The sequence below is a fragment of the Impatiens glandulifera genome, chromosome 4 (assembly GCF_907164915.1).
Source record: "Impatiens glandulifera chromosome 4, dImpGla2.1, whole genome shotgun sequence".
Lineage (NCBI taxonomy): Eukaryota > Viridiplantae > Streptophyta > Magnoliopsida > Ericales > Balsaminaceae > Impatiens > Impatiens glandulifera.
Window position 1 is genome coordinate 39,590,235 of NC_061865.1, and position 26,318 is coordinate 39,616,552.

Sequence of the window (26,318 nt, forward strand, 5' to 3'; positions counted from 1 at the left end):
CGAAAATACGACGAGTAAAAAATCGAATAACACTCGATTAAGTGAAGAACTCGAAAAATAATCGATTGATTGAAGACCTTAAAGAACACTCCATTAAGTGAAGAACTCTAAGAACACTCAAGAAAACAAAGAAAGAACATTTCGAATTCTAAAGAGATAATAAAATAAGTGAAGAAAATATATGAGATATATAAAGAGTTTCAACATGATAGGATATTTGTAGATGGAAATTAAACCATCACAATAAATTTATTTATCAATTCAACTGCTCATAATTCATCCAACGGTTGTCATTCTTGGACTTTTGATATTTCAAGACTCTTGGCATTCAAATTTATCCATTGGCATTCGATCTTATCCACTAGTATTAAATTTTATCAAAAATTCACATTTGAATTTGGTATGAATTTATATTTATTTGGATTAAATTAAATGAAATTTATTTATCCAAATTCATATTTCCGTTTAATTAATGGAATTAGTTTAAAATTCCAACAGAATCTTCACACAACATGAATCAATTGTTGTGAATAGACTAAGGCGAGTTATTCAAAAATCAGCTCGATTTGATGACATGGTGGCTAATGCACTTCAGTCGTAAATGATGTTTCATCAACCTTTTCCGATGTCATTTGAAATACTGAAAAGGAAAAATGGAAAAATAATATAGAAGATGAGATGCATTCTCTTTAGAAGAATGAGACATGAAAGTTGACGCATCTACAAAACCAGAAGAAAGTTATTGGTTGTAAATGGATCTTTGCTAAAAAAAAATGATTTCATAAAAAAATAATGTTCGCTATAAAACAAGATTGATAGCTAAAGACTACGCTCTAAAGGAATGAGCTGATAAAATGAGGTATTTTCTCATATTGTTAAACACTCTTCTATTAGAATTTTTTTGACATTGGTAGAGCATATGAATGAGCTAACTCAACTAAATGTGAATATCGCATTCCTACACGGTAAATTGATTGATAAAATCTACATCTCTCAACCATATGGATTAAAAGTCTCTCAGGTAAATGAATCGACAATGGATTTCACAGATTGTAGATAAGAAGTCATGATTTTTTTTCTTTTAAGTTTGAATAAGAAGCCATAACTGAACTAACCTCATTCTAGATTGAGTTGAAAATATTTTTTTTAGGGTTGACTAGAGACGGAATGACGTTTCACAAGCATCACCAACAACTTGAGCAAGTATAAGTTTAGTGAGAGTGGAGATAACTCAACTTTACTACTAGAGAAAATAGATTTGGGCTCGGGGAAATAATAGTTCATTTGAGTTAAGAAAAAAAGATGATTATCTGTCAATACATAAATAATTTGAGATCGTCAAAGTACAAAGTTTTTTTGATTCAATGTCACATATATAGGCTAGACAAAAGAACAAGTTGATAAAGAGATAACTTTATTCCCTACCATTACTAGGATCGAAAAAGAAGCTATTCAGAAACTTTAATACCAAGCAAAAAGATAAAATGATAGATAAAGAGAATATTAGAATAAAAATATCTGTATATTTTTATTAATAGACAATAAGTCTTTATATACATAAAATGAGATAATGAAAAGTTTAAGAATATCAAAAGCCTTGGGAATATGAAAAACTTAAGAATATAAAACTTAAAATATAAAATGTAAAATAATCCACTTGTATATTTTAATTATTTTGTTTAATACATCTTCTTATTTTGTTTATTTTTATTCTTGCAACTGGATTCTTAGTCTTGAGAATTTTAGGATATGAAATATCCCTTAATGCAAGAAAAATAGTATCAAATAATTGTGGAAAAAGAAACAAACAACTCAAGTACAAAAATACAAGATTTATAGTGGTTCGGTTAAAACAAACTTACATTCACTTTCGAAGAAAACAACTTCTAACTTGACTATCAAGAATGATACACGAGTATTACAATGATTCTCTCATAATTAAAGTTCACACTACTCAAAAGAAAATGATACTCTCAAAATAAAGTTTTAACTTTCTGAAGTGCCTACTTTAACTTGTACCTTTAAATTAGTCTCAATTAGGCCAACATCAATATCTTGTCAAAATTTTTGCAAGAGCCTCTAAAATTTGGTCACCATATATTTTGATTGTATTACTATAACAAAATATCTAATTTTCTTTTTTATTAATCATATTTTATTGTATTAAGATTATACACATACAAAAAGATATAATTTTATTTATTTATTTAATATTCTCTTTCTTTATAATAAAGATGGTGTATATTCATTCAAAACAATTAAAATGTTAATTATTTGATGTATCTTGGTATATGTGGCATGTCATATAAATAATATTATACAAAGTGTTGAGTTATGGAGCCTACACTTATAATAAACTCTACATTGTTAATTAGAGTTTATTGAGTTTTCTTTTTGGTTTTGGGCTTGGGCCTGACCAAAGTTATTTAGGTTTATTACTTGAATGTTTACCCTATAAATATGTGATTATTAAGGGTTTACAAAGTAGAGATAGAATTCTAGAGAGATAAAGTGTGAGGCAAAAACTCTGTATTCCTTCATCTTCTTCATAGTGAAATCTGGTGGTGGCTGAAGTGGATGTAGCTCAATTTGAGTGAACCACTATAAATCTGTGTGTTCTTGTGTTCTTCTTTCTTGTGTTTTTTACAGATTGTTTTCAAGCAGGTCGGATTTGGGAGATACAAATCCTAACAACTGGTATCAGAGCAGTTAGACTAGATCTGAGCATTGGAAATGATGGCAAGTGAGAATAGTATAGGATATGGGATTGGAAGATTTGATGGGACAGATTACGCCTTCTAGAGAATGCAGATTGAAGATTATCTCTATGGAAAGAAACTTCATGTTCCTTTGAGTAAAAAACCAGAGAAGATGGATGAAGCTGAATAGAAACTCCTTGATAGACAGGTTTTGGGAGTTATCCGATTGACGCTAGCCAAGACGGTTGCTCACAATGTAGCAAAGGAGAAGACCACCATGGGTCTGATAAAATCTCTTTCTGATATGTATGAGAAACCATTTGCTAATAATAAGGTACACTTAATGAAAATACTCTTTTACTTAAGAATGGTTGATGGTACTTCTGTCACTACTCATTTGAATGATTTCAATACTATTGTGAATCAATTGCTATCTGTTGAGATTGATTTTGGGGATGAAGTTAGTGCCCTGATTTTGTTAGCATCTCTACCAAATAGTTCGGAACCTATGAGGGCAACAATTATAAATTTAGTTGGAAATGTTAAACTGAAATTTGTTGAAGTTAGAGATCGTATTCTTGTTGAAGACGTTCGTAAAATTGATTCTGATGAAACATTCAAAGGTTCTACTCTGAATGTGGAAAACAAGGGTAGAGGTAATGATAGAAATTTCAACCAAGGTAAAAGCATATCTATGTCAAGGAGCAGGAGGAGTCAGTCCAAGTCTGTGCACACATTTGAGTGCTAGATTTGTGGTAAACATGGTCATTTAAAGAGGAACTGCAAAGCACCGAAGAAAAACGGTGATGATAAAAATGATGCAGCCAACGTTGTTACAGAATCTGTCACTGATGCATTATTTCTGTCTATTGATACCCCGATAGATTCATGGGTTTTGGACTCAGGAGTGTCTTTTCACACCACTTCTCACAAAGAATCAATGGAGAATTATGTGGTTAGAAACTGTGGGAAAGTTTATCTTGCAGATAGTGAGCCACTGCATATTGTTGGCATTGGTGACATCAAATTGAAGATGACAAATGGTTCTGTTTGGAAGATTAATAAGGTGAGACACATTCCACGTTTAATGCGCAATCTGATTTCTGTTACACAACTTGATGAAGAAGGTCACAATTTCAGTTGTGGAAATGGTGTGTGGAAGGTGACTAAAGGAGAAATTGTTGTTGCTCGAGGTCATAAAACTGGAACGTTATACACGACTTCAACTTGTAGAGAAATAGTTGCTACTGTAGTTGATGACTCGAAGAACAGTGAGTTGTGGCATTGCAGGTTGGGCCATATGAGTGAAAAAAGGGATGGAAATTCTTTTGAAGAATGGACAGAATCCAGAACTGAAGTTTGTTGAACATCAGTTATGTGAAAATTGCATTCTTGGAAAACATAAATGGGTGAGTTTCTTAAAAATTGGGAAGGAGCTCAAGAAAGAAATGCTAGAGTTGGTACACACTTATGTGTAAGGACCTGCACCTGTTTCTTCTATTGGTAGATCACAATACTACGTGACATTTATAGATGATTCGACAAGAAAGGTATGGGTATATTTTATGAAGCACAAGTCTGAAGTATTTTGCTATTTTCAAGAAATAGAAGGCTTTGGTTGAAAATGAAACAAATCAGAAAGTTAAGTGCTTGAGATCCGACAACGGAGGTGAATATATAAATCAGATTTCAAAGAGTATTGTGATGTGAATGGAATCAGTATGGTGAAGACTGTTCCCCGAACGCCTCAAGAGAATGGAGTAGCTGAACGAATGAATCGAACATTGAACGAGCGTGCTAGAAGCATGAGATTGCATGTAGGGCTGCCTAAAACCTTCTGGGCAGAAGCTATTAATACTGTTGCCTATTTGATAAACAAGAGACCCTCTGTTCCTCTTGAATTCAGAATTCCTGAAGAAGCCTGGAGCAATAAAAAGGTAAACCTTTCTTATTTGAAAGTGTTTGGTTGTTTATCATATGTTCATATAAATGAATGTGATAGGAGCAAGCTTGATCCAAAGTCTAATAAATGTTTTTTCATTGGTTATGGTGATATCGAGTTTGATTATCGTTTCTAGGATAATCAAAATTGGAAGATCCTTCGTAGAAGAAATGTTATCTTCAATGAACAGGTTCTCTACAAAGATTGTGTTGGGAAGACATCAGATGGTGATTCCAAGTTGGAAGAGACTAGTACAGTCGATTTGAGAGATTTTTCAGCTGAATATATACCGACTGTCGAAGAAGAACAATGTGTTGTTGAAGATGAAATTGTTGAGAATGGGCCCCAGAGGTAAATCAGCAAATACCGGTTATACAGTTGAGAAGATCGTCAAGGAATCGAAATCCAGTTGAGAGGTGGTCTTCATCTCTGAACTATATCTTGTTGACAGATAGTGGTGAACCTGAATGCTTTGAGGAAGTAATAAAATCTGATGAATCAGTTAAGTGGGAGTCTGCGGTGAAAGATGAGATGAACTCTTTGACGTTGAATCAGACTTGGGAGTTCACTGAGCTGCCAAAGGGAAAGAAAGCACTTCACAACAAATGGATCTTCAGGATTAAAGAAGAACATGATAAAAGCATGAGGTACAAGTCAATATAGTTTGTTAAAGGATTTCAATAGAAAGAAGGTATTGACTACAATGAAATCTTCTCTCTAGTAGTTAAATTGATGACAATTAGAACTATTTTGAGTTTGGTTGTGAAAGAAGACCTTCATCTTCAACAAATGGATGTCAAAACTGTTTTTCTTCATGGTGATTTAGATGAAGAGATTTATATGCGACAACCAGAATGATTTGAAATTAAAGGAAAAGAGGAGCTTGTGTGTAATCTTTAGAAGAGTCTGTATGGTTTGAAACAGGCTCCAAGGCAATGGTGCAAGAAGTTCGATAGCTTCATGAAAAGTAACAATTTTTTGAGGTGTGAAGCTGATCATTGTTACTATATCAAGAGGTTTGATAAATCGTACATTATTCTTCTTCTCTAAGTTGATGACATGTTGATTGCTGGAGCAAACTTGTATGAGATTAACAAGCTCAAGAAAGAGTTGTCTGAAAAGTTTGCAATGAAGGATTTGGGTGCTGCTAAACAAATCCTTGGGATGAGATTTTTCTGGGATGAAGAAGTTCTCAAGCTTTCACAAGAAGAATATGTGAAGAAAGTTCTTAGTAGGTTCAACTTGTATGATGCAAAACCAGTTACTACCCCCTTAGCTAGTCACTTCAGACTATCTAAAGATCAGTCGCCTTCAACAAATGAGGAGAAAAATTACATGGCAAATGTTTCGTATGCCTCTGTCATTGGTTATATTATGTATGCGATGGTTTGAACAATACCAGACATAGCACATATAGTGGGAGTTGTTAGCAGATTCATGAGCAATACGGGTAGAAAACATTTGGAAGTAGTAAAGTGGATACTACGATACTTAAGAGGAAGTACGAGTCTCGCTTTGTGTTTTCAAAAGTCTAATATGGGTTTGGAATGATATGTTGATGCTGAAAATTATGGTGATGTTGATAGTAGGAAGAACACAACAGGGTATATTTATACTTTGGGAGGTACTACAATCAATTGGGTTTCAAAATTGCAGAAGATTGTTGCTCTTTCTAGTTGTGAGGCAAAGTATGTTGCTGTGACAGAAGTTGCTAAGGAAATGATGTGGTTACAACCCTTTTTGCGAGAATTGGGTCAAGACTACGAGGGAAGTGTGTTGAGATGCGACAGTCAGATTGCCATTCATTTGGCAAAGAATCCTGTTTATAATGTTAGAACGAAGCATATACAGGTTCGTTATCATTTCATCCGGTCAGCTTTAGAGGATGAAGTATTAGCTCTTGAGAAGGTTCTCGGGAGTGAGAATCCAGCTGATATGTTGACGAAAGCTGTGACAAATGAGAAACTGAAGTTATGTGCAACTTCAGTTGGTCTTATTCGTTAAGACACTGAATGGAAAGCCACTACTGATCGAGAGATGATGAAGTTAGTTTCCAAGTGGGAGATTGTTGAGTTATGGAGCATATACTTATAATAAACTCTACATTGTTAATTAGAGTTTATTGGGTTTTCTTTTTGGTTTTGGGCTTGGGCCTGACCAAATTTATTTAGGTTTATTACCTGAATGTTTACCCTATAAATATGTGATTATTAAGGGTTTACAAAGTAGAGATAGAATTCTAGAGAGATAAAGTGTGAAGCAAAAACTCTGTATTCCTTCTTCTTCTTCATAGTGAAATCTGGTGGTGGCTGATGTAGCTCAATTTGAGTGAACCACTATAAATATGTGTGTTCTTGTGTTCTTCTTTCTTGTGTTTTTTTTACAGATTGTTTTCAAGCAGGTCGGATTTGGAGATACAAATCCTAACACAAAGTTCATTTATTTTATGATTATAGTTTAGAATGAATTCATTTAAATATGATAACTAGTTCATTTATTTGCAATCGTCACTCGGAATCATATTCACATTGAGTCCATCATAATTTTTCTCGATTCTGCTATGTCAATTTCTCGTCGTTTCGATATTACTATGGAGCTCAAAGCTCAATATCTCCTTCATCTAAACTGTTTTATGTTAATCGCGTCTATGCTATAGAATTACATTATTAGTGGTCATAATCTATTACAATTAGTTTAATTCGTTCTCCTCATCTCAACCGTTATATATGTAGCAGGTCAAATTTCTTTCTAATTTGTCAACTCTCATGGCAAAGAAGAAGATTATATATAGAAACTCTTCTAAAAGCTTTGGAGTCAAAATTTGTGTGGCTACGAGTTTATTTTCATGTTATTCATTATGACAAGCGTTGGTGTTTATAATGTTTTTGATGTTTTCTTAATGATATTTTAATACTCTGTTATAAATCATATTACAACTTATGCTGAATTATAATCATCACTACTATATATATGAATAATGAAATAAATTGTATTCTTTCAAAATGAAGAAATTATAACAACAAAATGTGAAGATTTTAAAAAATATATAATATATATGAATCATGACAAAAACAAAAGTTAATAATCTTATATACGACAAACATAATTAATTATTAGAGAATCGATATTACAAGTAAGGACACGACAAAACATAACAATATGAAAGACACCAAAACACATGAATTCTCGTAATATAAAACCCAACAACCCTATAATCAACTCAAAATAATAATCAATAAGAAAATGAATGAATATGAATAATGATAACGAAAAAGTTAATAATCTTATAAACGACAAACAATAATGATTAGTGAATCACCACCTAACCCCAAATCAAGACAATAATATTCAACAAAGAAGATATAAAAATGTCCACATACTTTATTCTCAACAAACAATTATACCAATTATACGTGGATTAGTATCAAATATTAAAAAACCCTAGAACAACAATCAACAAAGGTGGTGGAAAGTTTCCTTTCAAGAAAATAAGTTTTTTTTTCTTCTAGAAGATATGCATGCTTATCTCTCATGCACAACTAGACATCTATTTCATTTTTTTTTTTTGGAAAAACATCTATTTCATTTTATTGTCATGTGATCAGTTAATAATATATTTGGTAAGTCATAAATTCAATTAGAATAATTTGTATGACTATTAAATTCAACAATTTGCATCTTATATAAAATAATTTTTTTTTATCATATCAAATAAAAAATTATAAAAAAATAAAAAGTCTTTCTCCTAACTTATTTAGACAATCTAAAGAAGATTTAGAAAATAAGAGTAATCCTACTTTTTCAATCGAAATAGATTATATAATCTTTGTATAATTCAATGTTTTAAAACAATGTTGGTTATTATACCTCATATAAGAATTTATAAACCAATAAAAAGAAAAATTAAGATTTAATATTTGAAATATTTCAAGTAATTATTTCTTCAAATTAATATATACTCAAAATTGTAATAACCCAAAGGAATTAATTTCAACTAGAATTAATTAATTTTATAGATAAATATTATAGTAATTGTTAAAGAGTTTAGGGTGATATTATTTAAGTATTTTGATATATGAAAAGGTGTATTATTGTCAACTGCATGCATTATCTATATCAAATTAATAAATGTCTTTCTTTTTAAAAGTTTCATGTAATAAATGTCTTTCCTACCTGTAAAATTATAATATATTACTTTCTTATCTTTCTTCATTTAAATGGGGTCAAACTTACCTTTTCTTTTATCTTTATTTTATTAGTTACAAAGATACTAACAATATATAAAGAGAACAGTGATTTTATCAAAATGTTTAAAATAAGAAAGAAGAATAGGAAAAAAAAAAGATGAATTCAAACTCGATCAAAGGAGATGTTTCAAAATCTTTAAATAGCGGAAGAGAGTCTGACTTATCTCCGCATCGGCCTCCATTTCGTCACACTCCATATCAGATTCAAGAGCTTGAAATGTATGAATATTTATATCTCATATAACATAGTCTTTTTATTTATTTATTCAAAAAGAAACATGTAATAATATTTTCTCTCCTAAATATGGTTAAACTTTTTTTTAAAAGAGAACAAATTTGTCCTAAATTGAATTTATTTTGCTAGATCTAGAGCTCTTAATATTTTATTTTAATAAAAACCCTTTTTTAAGATTATCTATGATAGATCTTAGATTTATATATGTCTATAAAATTTATATATTTATTTTTACAAATCATTTTAGAATCATGAGACTTTTACGAGAATACGACAAATACATCTTTATTGTTTTTTCCAAGTAAATGTATTTAATGAATACTTATTTTTCATGAGTTTTAAATGAAGGTATTTCAACCAATGTCCACATCCAAACGAATTGGATCGTTGCCGAATCGGGCAAGAGCTTGGCCTGACACCAAATCAAGTGAGAAATTGGTATCAGAATAAGAGGACTAATCTCAAGGTACAATGAAATCAATTTTAAGTGATTATATATTTCACTAAATAGTTATTGGATCTTTTTCATTTTAGGAATAATGTTAATTGGTAGTTGGCACATCAATAAATTGTCACACTTTCTTCTATTTAATATTCATAACTTTAATTAAAATCACAAAAAGAAAATATAAAAGTTCAAAACTCTAGATTGGCCGAGTTGAAGCCAACATCAAACTTCTTCTCATTGTCTCTTTTGCAATAATAAGTAAATATTTTTATGCAGGGAAAAAATGAAAAGGAACAAGGATATACTCTCCGAGAGGAGAACGACATGTTAAAAGTTGAGAGTCAATCTTTGAAAGAATTGATTGATGTGTACACGTGCAATGCATGTAAGGTTTTTACTCCAGCTGAACTCGAGAAACTTGCCAGTGTAAGACAACTTCAAGCCCAAAACATGCAATTGAGGCATAAGGTTGTGTTCAATTATTTATTTTCATTTACTATATTGTGTACCTTATTTGTTATAAAACCCTAACTTAGATTTTTCAAATGTATTGGTTTATGTAAATTTACAATTGGGCGGCTAAATCAGTATTATGATGAATATAATTCTACTATGGCCATGGGAATACCTGTCCCGCTAATACAAGACTTCCTACCACCAATGCAAGTCTCTTCGTTCAATCAATCCAATGGAGGATTTTTAGGAGAATCATCAATGGAACCAATTAATCCTATCTTCGCTAATGCTAATGATATTATGAATACAATTATGAATCCACAACAAGATTCTGAGACGTGGAACATGATGCAAACAATTGGGTTGGCTAGGGAGGAATTAATGAATCTATTGAATGTAAACGAGCCATTTTGGCTAAAAGATATGACTGATGGAAGGTACATCATTCATAGGGATACATATGACGCCAAATTCTTGAACACAAGTGTCCGAGAAAATCGCCAACAAAATGGATTCCGTACTCGCTTTGAATCGTCGAAAGATGAAGCAATCTTGACCATGAGTGCTTCGAGAGTGGCTGAAATGCTAATGGATTCGGTTAGTCCTATATATATATATATATATATATATATATCTTTTTTTTTTAATCTTATAAAACTGCTATGTTTTACTCTTATCCTATCTTTTGTTTTTTCACAGAAAATGAGGGTAGACTATCTTTTCCCTACCATCATAACAGAGGCTTTCACAATCAAAGAATATGGAAATCAAACCTCGCCTCGCCAAGTTGGGAGTATAAAACTGGTATAAATATCGGTTATGAATGAAAAATTCACAACATTGAAAAGAAATTGGCTAAAATGGATGTGTTTGTTTGCTTGCAGGTTTTTGAGCAGATGCATTTACTTACACCATTTGTTACTCCAAGAGATTATTGCTTTGTTCGTTTTTGTGAAAAGGTCACTGAAGGAATGTGGCTAATAGTGGAGGTCTCTCATGACTTTAAGGATAGTAGTTTACAACTGAATTCCCCCTCTCGTGCATGGAGGCTTCCTTCTGGCTGTCTAATCAAGGATGTTTCTCATGGAGTCTCTCAGGTAATTAATGTTGTTTAACTAATAAATGAATCCCAAAGAAGATTAATTATTTGAAAATTAAATGGATAACTTTTAATGTTGTTGGTAGGTGACATGGGTGGAACATGTAGAACTTGAAGACAAGGCCCCAATTCATCGGCTTTATAAAGATGTGATCTTTCGTGGATTGGCCTTCACTGCAGATAGATGGGTTCAAACACTTTCAACATCCTGCCATAAAATGAATATTCATGATAATATATTGCAGAACCAATTTGATAGCCCCCTGCAGAAGATGGGAGGTAATATATTATATCTCTCTCTTTTCTTTCTTTAAAATAGAAAGAAATATGTTTACATGATAATCTGCATCTTTAGTGTTAGGCGCCATGACGCAAGAAGATAGGAAATGCATTATGAGCATAACGAACAAGATGATGAAGAGATTTTGCGGCAACATGAACATGATAGACAATCTTGAAATGGTTCGACTGAATGACAATGATGTTTATCTCTCTTTATGCCGAGATCAAGAAAATGTTAACCCATCCCGTGGCCTGATTGTGAATGTTGCTACCTCGTTTTGGCTTGACGCTCCATGTCAAGTGGTTATCGATTTCTTAAAAAATGTTAACCTAAGAGCTCAGGTATTGGTCATGATCAGCTGTGCTTTGTTTCTACTTTGTAATTGAAATTTAAATCTGGTTATTATCATTAGTGGGATGCTGTTTGCAATGGAGGAGCCGCGGAAGAGATTGTTTGCATTAGGTTTGGAGATCAACTAGATAATTCTATCTCTATTATCAAGGTAAATTAATATGAGACTAATTAATTACTTTATATTTTTTTTTGAATATGAGATGGACTAAACATTGATATTATATTATATATTACAGCCTCATATTGAATCCACAAATAATCTGCTTGTGATCCAAGAGACTCTAGTGGATCCTCTTGGTGCAGTTATAGCTTATGCTCCTATCGATCGTGAAGATTTTATTGGGGAATTATATGGTTCTTGCTCAAAGCCTGTGCTTGTATCTGGTTTTATTATTTCTAAAGACGGAAACCCTAAATGCATGCAGATCAATCATGGAGGAGCTTCGACTTCTAGTAATGTTGCGCCAGCTTTTCCCAATGGTTCTCTCATTACGACGGCTTTCCAAGTTATGTCTTATTCGAAGGACATCGATATGGAATTCATGAACATTCTCACTTCTATTATTTCCACAACCATGGACCGCATCAAGTTAGCTTTCAATTGCCCTGATCCTTCTGTCTGATCCCTGAGGGTGTGCTTTTATGTTTATCTATTTTGTATTATGTTTTTATCATCTTCTACATTGAGAACATGGATGTTTCATTTTTTTTTTATTATTATGAAAATTTGAACTTAAATACTTTAAGCATTTTACTTGATGAATTTATTTCATACTATATGCATATTTTTAATCACTAGAATATGATGCGTATTAATTGGGTTGAGTAACTCGTTATAGCAAAATAGTAGAGTCTCACATTATTGTTCTACTCATGTTTTTTCACCCTTCAAAACCACAGCAAGAACTGTGTTTTATTTCCTTTTTTCTCTATCTTCAATCCATTTTCTCTTTCTATTTATTCATAGTTGGTTGCTCGGAACTCCCTCCTTTTTAAAATATTAATTCAAATCCGATATTTCGGATTAAATTGAAATTGAATCGGATTAAGTTAAGATCGAAATAAATTATGATTGGATCACGATTATCCAAATTATCTAAATAAAAATAAAATTTTCAATATATTTTTCTTTAAATTAAATTTCACTTCACTTCTTTCTACATAGTTTAGTCAACCAGATTTTTTTAAGCATTTGATGGACTAATGCAAACTGAATCCAAATTACAAAATTGGATTAACTATTTCGGTTATAATTAAATTCGGATTAAATTTAGTTTGAATTAGATTTGAATAATTCAATTAATTTAAAATAATTTAAATTCTTCCTACCTAAGATTTTTCTCTCCTCTAACCAATTTTTTCCACTTAAACTTATTTGTTTCTTCATATAATATAATATATATATATATATATATATATATATAATATATATATATATAATATATATATTATATATATATATATATTATATATATATATATATTATATCAACATTAATGTTTGAATTAAAAAAAAATTAATTAAATTATAGCTCTATTATCTTTTATATATATATATATATATATATATATATATATATATATATATATATATATATATATAATATACTTAATTTACTTTTTCATTTTTTAATTAAATGCAAATAAAATAAATAAATAAATTATAAAAAATATTATTATAAAATAATTTGAAGTTCACATTACAAATATATAAATATTTTTTAGTTTGGATTGTCCAAACAATGTTCAATTTCATCCGTATCCAATCCTTATTAATTAATAAATGTTTGAATTACGAATTGAATAAATTTAGTTTGGATTTAATATGGATGGAATAAAACGGATTGATTTTACTCGTTTACTCACCCCTACTTCTCCCTCTGATATAACATATTTGACCTCTATTTCTTAAGATATTTTGAAGATACCCAAACTCCAGTTCCATACCTGAAGTGTGTTTCATGATTTTAGAAATATTGATTCACATTCTTATATACTCAAAGCAACTTCACTTTTTTCTCATAGATTTCATTGCAGTTTTGGTTCCGTGAGTAAAAAACCGAAAAATGATTCATTCTCTTGCCCATTTTGCACAATTCTCTACTCTTTTCGTCCAAACTATCTCTTTCCCGTTTTGCACTTTCTCTTCCCATTTTTTTATTCCCAACAACTATAACAATGCATCAAGACAGTGTTCAAAATTGATTTAGAATATTATAATTATGATATGTTCATGATAGAAAATCTTAGTACACAAGTATATTAAATGAAAGAAAACTATATCTTTTAATTTATAATCTTGATATTAAAAAATAAGATTAACACAAAAAATATTAGATATTTTATTGTTGTCATATAAATAGGAAAATATTGTGACAATATTTTGGAGGCTCTTTAAGAATTTTGGACAAAATATTGATGTTGACATTGTGACTTATTTAAAGATGGAATCAAACACTTTAGAAAGCCAATTTTTGTCTTGAGAGCACCGTTTTCCTATAAGTTGTGTGTGAATTTTGATTGAGATTGAATCATTATAACACTCTTTTAACATTCTTTATAATAAAAATTATAACTCTCTTATGTTTCAAAAGTGAATGTAGGCATGTTTTGGTCAAACCACTATAACTCTTGTGTTTGTGTTATTTATATTTATTTCGCATCTGCAATTTTTTGGTTTTGTTGTTCTTATATTATGAGATACTTCATCTCATGATATCCCAACAAGTGGTACTAGAGAGAGACTCTTTGAGAAAAGAGAAATCTTAAGATCTTCGAGGATTCTTTGAAGATTCTTGACAAGTTTTAGGGAGGTTTCCAAATTTGTCGAACTGCAATTTTTGTTGGTATGAATGATTATCAAGTTTGAGGTAGAAGAAGTACGAGGTACTTGATGTCCATGAAACAAATCAAGATGACATATTGTAGATAAGAATACAATGATGAAAATATATTTACAAGAGGTAAACAATATCATGAGAAAGAAGGTAAAACAATAAGAGTTTTAAGTCTATCTTAAAGACTAAGAAAAATGTGAAATGTGAAATACTTTCGGTGTTAAGAGGAAGGATGCTTCAGAAGAGAACGTCTAAATCTAAAATAACATACTAGAAAAGGTGATTAAGCCAATGTTGAGAAGGCATGTGAATTTGTAGAGGTGTTTGCTATCATAACTGATTTTTCCAAAGGTGAGTGTATCAAGGATTCATGGTGTTCTTTCCACATGACACTTTATAAGGAGTGGCTCCATGGGTACTAGAAGGAGAATGGTGGAATGGTGTTGATAGACAACAATCATGAATGTAATGTTGAAGGAATTGGAGTCGTCCATATCAAATGGATGAAAGTGTTACCCTTGTTCTTTATGAGGTAAGATATATCCCTAAACTAAAGAAGAATTTGATTTTTCTTGACAAGTTGGATCAACAAGGTTATGCTTGGAAGGTAAGAGATGACCAAATACTAGTGAGCAAAGTTACTTTAGTTTTTATGGAATGAGTAAAAAAAAATGTGTATTCTCTATAAGGTAACTCACAAGTATGTTTAGCTATTAACTCAGAGGTCACTAAATCATCAAGATTTTGGCTTATAAGGATTGACTAAAAGGCTTCAAGTATTAGGTAAGAACCAAGTTTTTGGTGCAAGACCTTTAATTCATTTTAATGCAAAGTATTTCATTCTATAAATCAATTACTTCTTGAGAAGATCATGGGCAATAAATCACAAGAGTGGAGAAATTCAAAAGTTCAAAGATTATAATACTTTGATGGATAATCAAGTGGTTAAGAGGATTAATAAGGTGATGAACTACGTTGGTTATGAGTACGTGAACTTGGAGTTCAAAGAACTAGGCAGGGCTCTCGGAATTGCAATGTATTTCTATGTTAAGGGGAAGCTTCAACAAATGGTGGGGAGGAAATTTCCAAAGTTAGCTACTTGATTAGAAGCTCATTAATTTCTCTTAGATTGAATACAACAATTGAGGTATAAATTGGTTCATCTATTTTATATTCTCATCCAAAAAACTTTTGATTGTGTTGCATATGTGCATGTGAATAAAGGAAAGTTAAAACTAATGACAAAGAATATTTCTTTATTGGATTTCTAGATAATATAAAATGGTATAGAGTTTGGTTGGAAGAAAGTGGAGATAATGTTATTCTAGGTCGAGATGTGAAGGTTGACAAAGTTGGAACACACACAATGTAGACACAAGTAGTAGTGATTCAAGATGAATCACAACTCGAGGTGGAGATATGTCATCAAAAAGGAACACCACCAAGTGAGAATAATCATATGACTATTGAGATTTCTTCTAATGTTGGGGAAGAGGATGACCTTGATGAAGAGGTGTCATTGGCCATGGATGGAAGAAAAAATGTTACACAACAAGTGTTATAAAAAAATGTGTCTACTGATGACAACATTGTCGACACATTGACAAGGTAATCTTTCGGACTATTTGGAAGATTGCATTAAGTTAACAAGTGATTAAGGATTGACAAATTTCTAGTTAACACAAAATATGAAAGAAATATCAAAAAGTGGAACACTAGTAAAAAACACTTAAAACTTGGATGTTGACATCTTGAGAGCAACTCTCAAACGAACCAATAAAAAATCACTACATTATCTTATAATGTGAGAATATAAATAAGTCCTTGAGTGAGATTTCTATTCATAAAACTTGACTAGATTGGAGACTTGATTAATTCAATGGTGAGGATTTAATTACTTCTTTTGTTTTATCTTAATTGTCCATGAATTATAGATCATAGTTTAAATGAATGAGAATATTGATTTGTCCTCTTATTAAGAAGAGGATTGAGACCTTGAATAAGATTCCTAGTTATGAAAAAGGGGCTAAATGAGAGAAGATGAATGTGATCATTAAATTGTCATATATTGCTAGAAGATGAATGAGACCTTGAATACAATTTTTAGTAATAAAAAAGGGGCTAGATGAGAAATTCAGTCAATTCAAATTCAAATGAGATCATTGAATTGTTATCTAATTTGAGAAGATGAATGAGACCTTGAATGAGATTCTTAGTAATGAAAAAAAGGCTAGATGAGAGGTTTAGTTAATTCGAAGGCGAACAAGATCAATAAATTGTCATCTAATGTGTTAAGTTGAATGAGACCTTAAATGAGATTCCTATTAATAAAAAAAATAGATATTTTATTTTACAAGAACTACGGATATTTTATTCCAATGAAATGACGGGCTAAATGAGAGGGCCGATCAATTGAATGAAAGGATATTCGTGATTTTTTTCGAATAAACTATGGATAATCATTTGAAGCACACAGTGAAAACAATTAAAGAGACTTGGTAAATCTTGGAATGATATTCTTTAATTGCTAGTTGTTATGACATTTTTCAAAAATTAGTAGATTGCAAGTTAATTTGTTCAATGAGAAATATGATGTTTAAGTTGGTTGAGTGTGCAAAGTTCAAGGAAAGGTGGGTGATAATTATTTTGCTAGATCTTAATCGTTAGTAAATAGATGTCAAGAGATACCTAATTATTTGGTACGAAGTAAACGATAAAAGTTCATATTAGATATTCTCGGCTTTTGATCGGTATTTTATTTTGAGGAAGTAGACGATGAAAGTTCGTCTTGAGTGTCCTCAATTTTTAATAAATATCTGATTTTTGAAAAAGTAGACCGTGTATGTTTACTTGGAATCTTTACATCGGTGCCTTAAGCAACCTTATTGATGAATCATTCATTTACAAGAACTAAGTATGATAATAATGTTTATTTAAATGAGGTTTGTGCATCTTCCATTATTTATTTGTTATTATTTGATAATGACATGGCGAATACTTATATGGATATAAATGATATCATGGAATTACAGACATTATTGGGAAAGGAGTTTGAGATGAAAATTTTGGGTCATTTTAGAAAGTTTTAGGGTATGATATTCAATGGAATATGGAGATGAGATAACTTCACATTTTTTAAATTGGATACATTGAGAAATTGTTTCCAAATTCCTTGTGGATCGAGCTAAGGGTGTTGGTGCTCATTTTGATATCTCATTTTAAAGTTTATAGTGGAAACTGTTCAAAGATAAATAGAAAGAAAAGTATATTTAAAGTTTTCCTTATACCAATGCCAATTTGAGTATATTGTATGAAATTGTTTATTTGTACAATGGGAGAATTAAGCACATAGATGTTGGGTTGTACTATGCGAGAGGCATAGTTAATCAAGGAGAAATTGTTATCAAGAAGATCTCAATAGATGACAATGTTGTTGATATGCTGATAATTCTTTGATTTGGGAGATGTGGAGACTTTTCTTGTTGGAAGAATGGAATACAAGTGGAGATAGTTTGTAAATCAATGTGGAGTGTTGATAATGGACTTATAATATTGAAATTATGGTATGTTCATGGTACACAATCTTGGTTCAAGGAAAGAGTATATTAAATAAAAAGAAACTGTATATTTTTGTTGTGTATAATCTTGATAGAAGGAAATAAGATTAACACAAACAGAAAATATATATTTTAAAATGGTAATATAACTAAGAAAATATAGTTAAAATAATTTGAAGGCTCTTGGAGAGTTATAGACAATATATATATATATATATATATATATATATATATATATATATATATATATATATATATATATATATATGTTTGGAGAATTTTTAATGAAATTACGCTAAGTCGTTTTTCCCAAAAAAAAGGTGCAACATGACACTTTAGAAAGTCAAGTCTTTGCCATGAGATCATCGCTTCCTTGTAAGTTGTGTGAACTTTAATTGTAAGAGAACCATCGTAATACTTCAGTAACATTATTGATAGTAAAAATTATAAGTCTATTATTTTTCGAAAGTGGACGTAGGCTTGTTTGGTCGAACTAATATAAATCTTATGTTTGTGTTTTTAGTTGTTTTCTTTCGTTTCTGCAATTGTTAGGTGGTGTTGTTCTTATATTAAAGGATATTTAATCTTCTGATTTCCCAATAAATGGTCATCCTCACGTACGACCTAGACTAGCGATAACTTTGATCGTGAAATGATGCTATGGGAGATAAAGGAAGGTGAAACATACTACAAGATGAGATTTCATGTGCTAGGAATGACTAAGGAAGAAGTAAATGTTTGGATTGAGGAGAAAATGCTTGTTGTGAAGACTATAAAACTGCCTAAAGAGAAAGAAGAATGGTTTATCAAAAGTTATGAAAATTAAAACTAGAGAATAGTTTTACCTACAAATGTCTTGTTTGAGAATATCAATGCAGATGTCAAAGACGGTGTCTTGTATATTACTTTACCAAAATCACCTCAACTATCCAAAATGATTGAGGTTAATGTTAAATAATTCTCTTAAAAAGACTTTGTTTTAATATAGATGGATTCATCATATATATACAATCATCTTGTTGAGGTGTTCATTGTCATTGGGTCAGGTTTTATCTTTTGAGTAAATGGGTCAGGATTTTCTGTTATGAAAATGGGTTAGGGTATAAATACTTTTTTTGGTATTTTTCTCTTAACATAGGAAGGTTGAGAGAGAGTGAACAGATCTAAGGTGTTCTGATTCCTTCTTTGTTCTTTGACTGATCCGGAGAGAGAGGTTGGGAGTGAGATTTTGATTGTGGAGTATTTCAATCATTCCTAGTGTAATCAATTATTTCATTAGAGAGCAGGGTTTGATTTGTAAGAAGATTCATAGTTTTGTTATTGCAAAACCTAACAGTGGTATTAGAGTAGTATTGATTGGTTACCTGTTTTAATATTAGAGTAGAGTGCATTATTGGTTACCCGATGAAATTCAAAGAGGAGATCAACTAGTTTATTTGTTGTGGTTTTCGTTAGTTGTGAAGACAATAATAATGGAGAAATCTAGACCTGATATGGTGAGTCTGAATGGTACCAACTACAGGAAATGTAAACTGATAATTAGTGATCTATTAGTTTCAAATGATTTGAATGAAGCAAATGAAAATGAGGGTGTTAGACCTGAGAGTACAAAAGAGGCTGACTGGAAAAAACAAATAAAAAAGCATGTAGCTTTATTCATTCCTAGGTTGGTGTAAATGTTGTGATCTATGTTGAGAACGAGACTACAGTGTATGATGTGTGGAGAAAACTTAAAGCTCTCTAGGTTGGGAGGTCGGTAGGGAATAAAGCAGTACTGGTACGAACACTAGTGAATCTGAAGTACATTGATAATAAATCAATTTGCTGAGCACTTGACTGAATTTTAAAATATTTTGAATTAACTGAGTAGTATAAAGATAAACATTAATGATGAGGTGCAAGAACTTTTAGTCCTTAGATCTTTGCCTACAAGTTGGGAGACACTTATTATCATTCTCAACAACTCAAAACCAAATGGTAAAGTCAGCATAGAATTTATCACTAGTTTCTTACTTGATGAGGAGAATCGAAAGGGGGATAAACCCTCTAAGTCTGATATGTTGGTGACTGATAGAAGAAGATCAAAAGATAATAGAAGTGGTTCGAGTATGAGAAATTCTAGAATTAAGTCTAGAGCTTCGAAGAATGATGATGCTTGCCATTAATGTGACAAAATGGTTCATTGGAAAAACGAGTACTGTAAATTTAAAAATGATAAAGCAAAGGGTACGGTGAAGCCCAGAGAAAAGAAAGACCGGAGTGCATATACATCTACTTATGCTTTAGATGGTGAACTAACATATGCTTATAAATGTCAAGACTCATGTCTTAGCACGACTTCAAATTAAACAACATGGATTGTGTTGGGTAAAATTATTTTGACTAAGTGTTGAAATAACTTAACCACTGAGATTTTGATGATGAAATGATTTATGAGTTTTAATACAGGTGTATTGAAACAATATTTCATAAGACTTGGATCTAATGAAAATTATTAAATCGATTTTGGCATTCAATAGAATTAGACATACAGTCTAACTCATCGGAGTTAGACATGTAGTCTAATAAATGTAAAGAATTAGACGTATCTCTAATGAATACATAGAATTAGACGTACGGTCTAACTCATCGGAGTTAGATGTGTAGTCTAATAGACGTGTAATTAGACGGATGATCTAATAGATACACGGAATTAGACGTAAGTCTAATGCATAGAATTATACGTACAGTCTAACTCATCGAAGTTAGACGTGAAGTCTAATGAATATAAAGAATTAGACGTAAGTCTAATGAATACATAGAATTAGACGTACAGTCTAACTCACCGGAGTTAGACGTACAGTCTAACTCATTGGAGTTAGACGTGTAGTCTAATAGACTTGTAATTAGACGGGTAGTCTAATTGATATTCGGAATTAGACGTACAGTCTAACTCAGTGGAGTTAGACTTGTAGTCTAATAGAAAGTGAAAGTTAGACGTGAGTCTAACTCCTTCAGACAAGTCTGAGGTAGAACCGGAATTAGACGTGCAGTCTAACTCAGTGGAGTTAGACGTGTAGTCTAATGGTTGTTGGATAATTAGACGTGTACTCTAATTAGTGAAAGTTAGACGTGCGTCTAACTCCTTCAGACAAGTCTGAGGTAGAACCGGAATTAGACGTGCAGTCTAACTCAGTGGAGTTAGACGTGCAGTCTAATGGTTATTGGATAATTAGACGTGTAGTCTAATTAGTGAAAGTTATACGTGCGTCTAACTCCTTTAGACAAGTCTGAGGTAGAACGGAATTAGACGTGCAGTCTAACTCAGTGGAGTTAGACGTGCAGTCTAATGGTTATTGGATAATTAGACGTGCAGTCTAATTAGTGAAAGTTAGACGTGAGTCTAACTCCTTCAGACAAGTCTGAGGTAGAACCGGAATTAGACGTGCAGTCTAACTTAGTGGATTTAGACGTGCAGTCTAATGGTTATTGTAATTAGACGTGATTCTAATTCTATTAGACCAGGCGGTCTAATAGACGTTTTCCATTAGAAGAAGATGTTTTATTTCATTAGACTGATTTTCACAATACGTCTAACTGAAATACGTCTAATGCTCAGTTTAAGTAGTACGCTTGAATCTAGCATTTCACATACTTATGTGCTATAGCTGTACCCTACTCCTGCTCCACTTTCTAGTGAAGATTAGTACAACAACTATATGCATCCAATCAAGAAATGCCACGTAAAGGAATTTTCCTCACATTACTTGTTTTGCAGGTACATCCCTGATGAAATATTCGGCGCACTACCAATAATATACGGCCATGATCCTTGTGCTCAGAACATGCTGTGTACAATGGAGGATTTCCAATGGAAGAGTGCCTCGTATCATTCTAAAGATTCGACCGTTAGCTCTTGCTCAGTATTTAACAAATCTCAAGGACAACGGACAATCTGCCTCAAAAAACGAACAAGCAATCTAATTTTGCAGAGAGAGAAACTACTCAATCATCTTGCTTACTGAATTCATACTATGAAGCTTCTTTCTGATTGTACTGTGTGTGAATTAAGAGAGAGCTAGAATCAAAACACCTTTAGCTGAGTGATATTCTTCATCTTGTAATTGAACAGAAAGTGTTATGTTCAATAGTGAACTAAGTGTGTGTGTAAACTGTATTTGATTCGAATCATATTATAGTGAATCCTTCCGGTGGTTGGAAGAAGCGGTGACGTAGGAGAGTTTCTCCGAACATCCATAAACAAACTGTTGTGTTCTTCATTTCTGTCATCTTTTCATATTTCTTCTTATGCTTCAAACCCAAGTAAACAATTCCGCCTTGAATCCGTTTCAAGTGTTTACACAAGTTTGCGTAGAATAGAAAGCGAATTAAATCTCTAACAAGATTTCTTTCAAACCGTTTTTCATAAACCTTCATCCTTAGCCAGACCCCCGTCTCTATCGATATAGTCGATCCTATCAATTGGTATCAGAGCCTTGTTTCTATTCTTAAGCATCAAGAACCTGAAGCATGTCTATCGTCAATGAAATTCCTCTTCTGTCAAGGGACAACTACGAATATTGGATGATAAGAATGCAAGCTCACTTGGCTGCCATTAACTATGATATGTGGAGTGTTATTACCGACGGTCCCATAAACATTTCAAAGCCAAGAAGTGAGTAGACTACAGAAACGCTTTCGAGAATACCCTTGAATTTATCATTATTCATCCAGAAATTGAAAATTTTAAAGGGCCATTTGAACCTTTCTTCCTTTTCCCAGAGCAATTTAATCGGACAGTGATCAGATATACCCGGATTCAGAACATGAAGTTGACTTCTCGGAAATTGGTTAATCCAGTTCTCATTTATCAGACATCTGTCAATTCTACTTTTTCTAATTTGCTCATTCCCTCTCGTAAAAGACCAAGTGAAGAAGTTCCTAAAATTGGTAGGCTCGATACAACCCATATCTCTGATGCAGTCATTAAAGTCAATCATATCCCGAGTTATTTCAGATTCTGGGCTACGATAAGATTCGTTTCTGGTTACGTTGTAATAACTAGGACAACCCAAGATTTAACAATACCGATCCAGTTTCTGAGACAATTCCATATGAGTCTTCTGTTAGTGCTTGAGTTGCTACCATAGACAATAGCAAGATTAAACACGATTATTTTGAATGATTTCCCAGCTACTATCAATACACAGTTTGCTAACCTTCTCAACGTTCTGACTTTTGACTTTTATCTCAAGAATACCCATAATTGTGATCTTCTGATTCTCAATGATCCTCCTGATTTCTTTGCATTTTAGAGGGTCATTGAGTCCCCTTATGTTCCATGTCACTATATTCATGAATGAATATTTCATGAATATAAGTGTTGGGTTCTTGACTTTCCAAACTGTCTTGGACCTCTTCATCAGAGAAATCATAAGCATCACTTGCATCGCTATCCTCAATGGCTACAGTTTGATTACATGGAATACTATTGCCATTGAGTGAGGGTTGTCTCATGTAGATCTCATCTTCTCCCGTGATAGAGTTAGTGGCTTTTAGAGTTAGTGAGGGTTGTCTTCGATTTTCATCTTGTTCTGCTTTAGTATGTCTTTTCTGACTTTGAATCTCTTCACTACTAGATTCATGTCTGTTATCGATTTTAATTCTCCCTACTTCAGAACTAAGGCTCACTGCCTTATTCAAGACCAAATTGTCTTCTTTTGCATTTGATCTTTTGATTTCACAAAACCCAAGATTTCTCAGTCCATTCTCAAGAGCTTCTTTATTACTTGTTCCAAGATTCTCATGTTCATCATCTCGAAAGGGGGCTCTAAGCCCAAAGATCATGTCATTTCGAATTTTGATGACATTGTTTTTTCGGTTCCTACTTGCATTCCTAGAACTGTGAAGAGTGGACTCACGACCTATTGGAGTGCCTTCAGACCCAATTTTACTTATTTCATATGGGCCAAGCATTCCCCGTCCCATAGATCTTTAAATTCCAGAAACTTTGGAACCAGGACATGTAGTTACATCAAGACCAGTTCTTTGATCAGTATTGGGACCGATGGAGTTAGGACCAACAATAGTATCATCTACAATAATAGGACTTGTGCCAGCATCAGGACTGATATAGCCGGGATTAACAATGGTTGCACATTTTTCATCAGGACCAGTAGTAGTAAGTCCGGTAGCTTGAGTAGTTTCATGATCAGCAAGTCTAGGACCAGGCTTAATATGGTAAATATGGCTAGGAACAGTAGCTTTATGAGAAGCTCTAGGACCGGTGTGTCTATGACCAGCTTTATCAGGACCGATACCCTAACCAAGACCGACGTTTTGAACAAGACCTATTCTTGAGAAAATAGAATCCTTAGGATCGGTGCCCTGAACATGACCAATATGATCAACGTTAGTAGGGCCAGCTTGTACCCTTACCCACTTCATTATTTTTCCTATCTTTATCCTTACCCTTATCTGTTCTTGCTTTTGGTTGCCCATCTTATCATCCTCAGTGCGTTCATTGTTGTTAAGTTCATACCTGTTTACATTTCTCTCAACCTGGTTCTGGTTAGTGTCATTGATATCGCCTACTTGAGTGTTGTTATTGACCTTCAATTTTAGATTATTAATTACTTAACATTTATTCGTAGCGTGTGTGAAAGTGCTACACCATATACATCGATTTGGTTTCCATTCGTATTGTACTCCAATGTCAAATAAATTTCTCAGTCTATCTTTAAGTTCAAGCTTGATTGGAAGAGAGCTACTTGGATGGATTTCGACACTAACTCTGGCCATAGATGCACGCTCGTAGCCTTCCATTGCTGGGTCAAACATAAATGGTTTGCCTATAATGCTTGAAATATAGGTCAGACCCATTGGGTTGCACAAATGTGGTGGAACATTCTTGAGATTCACCCAGATTTGTTCAAGTTCAGGCGGTCTATGATTAGTATTAAGTTCCTCGCTCCACTTCCATGTTGATGTTGATGCTTTCAAAAATCGAATTATTGGTTACAAATACACTTTTCTTGTATTAATTTTTTTTCTATAATTTATGCACACAAATTTAATCTTCATACTAGAACCGAAAAACCATTCGAATATTTACACTCTCATGGTTTAAAGACGAATTACCCGAAGAAGGTTTAGGTAATTGTAAAAAAGAAGTTGGGTAATCTAATATAATGATAGAATTTAATTTGTATATTAAATTTTTCTTTGTTAGTTTTAAAATTTGTTTGACAAATACACTTATTTATTTTTAATATAAATAAGTCAAATTATAATATCTTTTAGGTTAATGAATAAAGTTTTTTTATTTAAAATTGATCTTGATAATTATTATCTCATAATTCTTCATAATTCTTTATTAACTTTATTGTTATTTGTTTATTTTATTTATGAGAAAATTGATTTATATTTATATTTTTTTTATTATTTATTAACGATTACTCATAGCTTAACTTTTTTGTTGAACATTATTTTATTTGTTATTGTATACTAATAATTGTTATTGTATACTAATAATATACATTATTTCTCAATGTATTATACAAGTCTTTTATTAAAAATTTTAAATTTTACTTCTATTTAATATAAGATTCATTTATTTTTTATATTCTTTTAAATTTGATATTTGGATTAATTTATTGGTAAGGGAATTTTTTTTTCAAACTCTTAATTGTAATTTTATTAATCATGTATACGCATTCAACTTTATGAATGATGTACCAATTTATACAATATTATTATTTTAACTTGTATATTAATTTACACTTATCTTAATTTAGTAAATAATTAATATATATATATATACTTTTTAAAAATTTATTAATCATTTCTATAGTTGAGTATAATGTTTCTTTTATGTCAACATATGAATATTAAATATAAGAGTTAATTTTTATGAAATTTGTTAATTTTTATGAAACTTGTTGAATTTAATTTTTGGGCGTCCAATTTATTTAAATAAATTGAAAGAGAAAAATATGACTATTGGTGGTGATTTTGAAAAAATGATGATATTTGTTTTAGTAAAAACATTAAAAAAGTATTGAAATATATATAAATAAAATAAATAAAATAATTTTAAATAAATGATATTTTAATATTTTAGTTAATAAATTAATTAATTTGATGGATGAGAAATAGAGTGAAGTGATATTTAATTTTATTGA

At 31.6% G+C, this 26,318-nt stretch overlaps 1 protein-coding gene across 1 annotated transcript in view; it reads left to right on the top strand.

Moving 5' to 3' along the window:
* The window catches only part of LOC124935114 (homeobox-leucine zipper protein HDG12-like), a 39,136-nt gene extending 26,750 nt beyond the window's left edge, over positions 1–12,386 (top strand). Inside the window, exons 5-13 of the mRNA XM_047475572.1 lie at positions 9,472–9,589; positions 9,848–10,039; positions 10,160–10,624; positions 10,727–10,831; positions 10,912–11,124; positions 11,213–11,405; positions 11,488–11,750; positions 11,822–11,911; positions 12,000–12,386. Of these exons, the coding sequence (XP_047331528.1) occupies positions 9,472–9,589; positions 9,848–10,039; positions 10,160–10,624; positions 10,727–10,831; positions 10,912–11,124; positions 11,213–11,405; positions 11,488–11,750; positions 11,822–11,911; positions 12,000–12,386 (2,026 nt within the window). The remainder of the gene's footprint in view (positions 1–9,471; positions 9,590–9,847; positions 10,040–10,159; positions 10,625–10,726; positions 10,832–10,911; positions 11,125–11,212; positions 11,406–11,487; positions 11,751–11,821; positions 11,912–11,999) is intronic.
* The last annotated feature ends 13,932 nt before the right edge of the window (positions 12,387–26,318 follow it).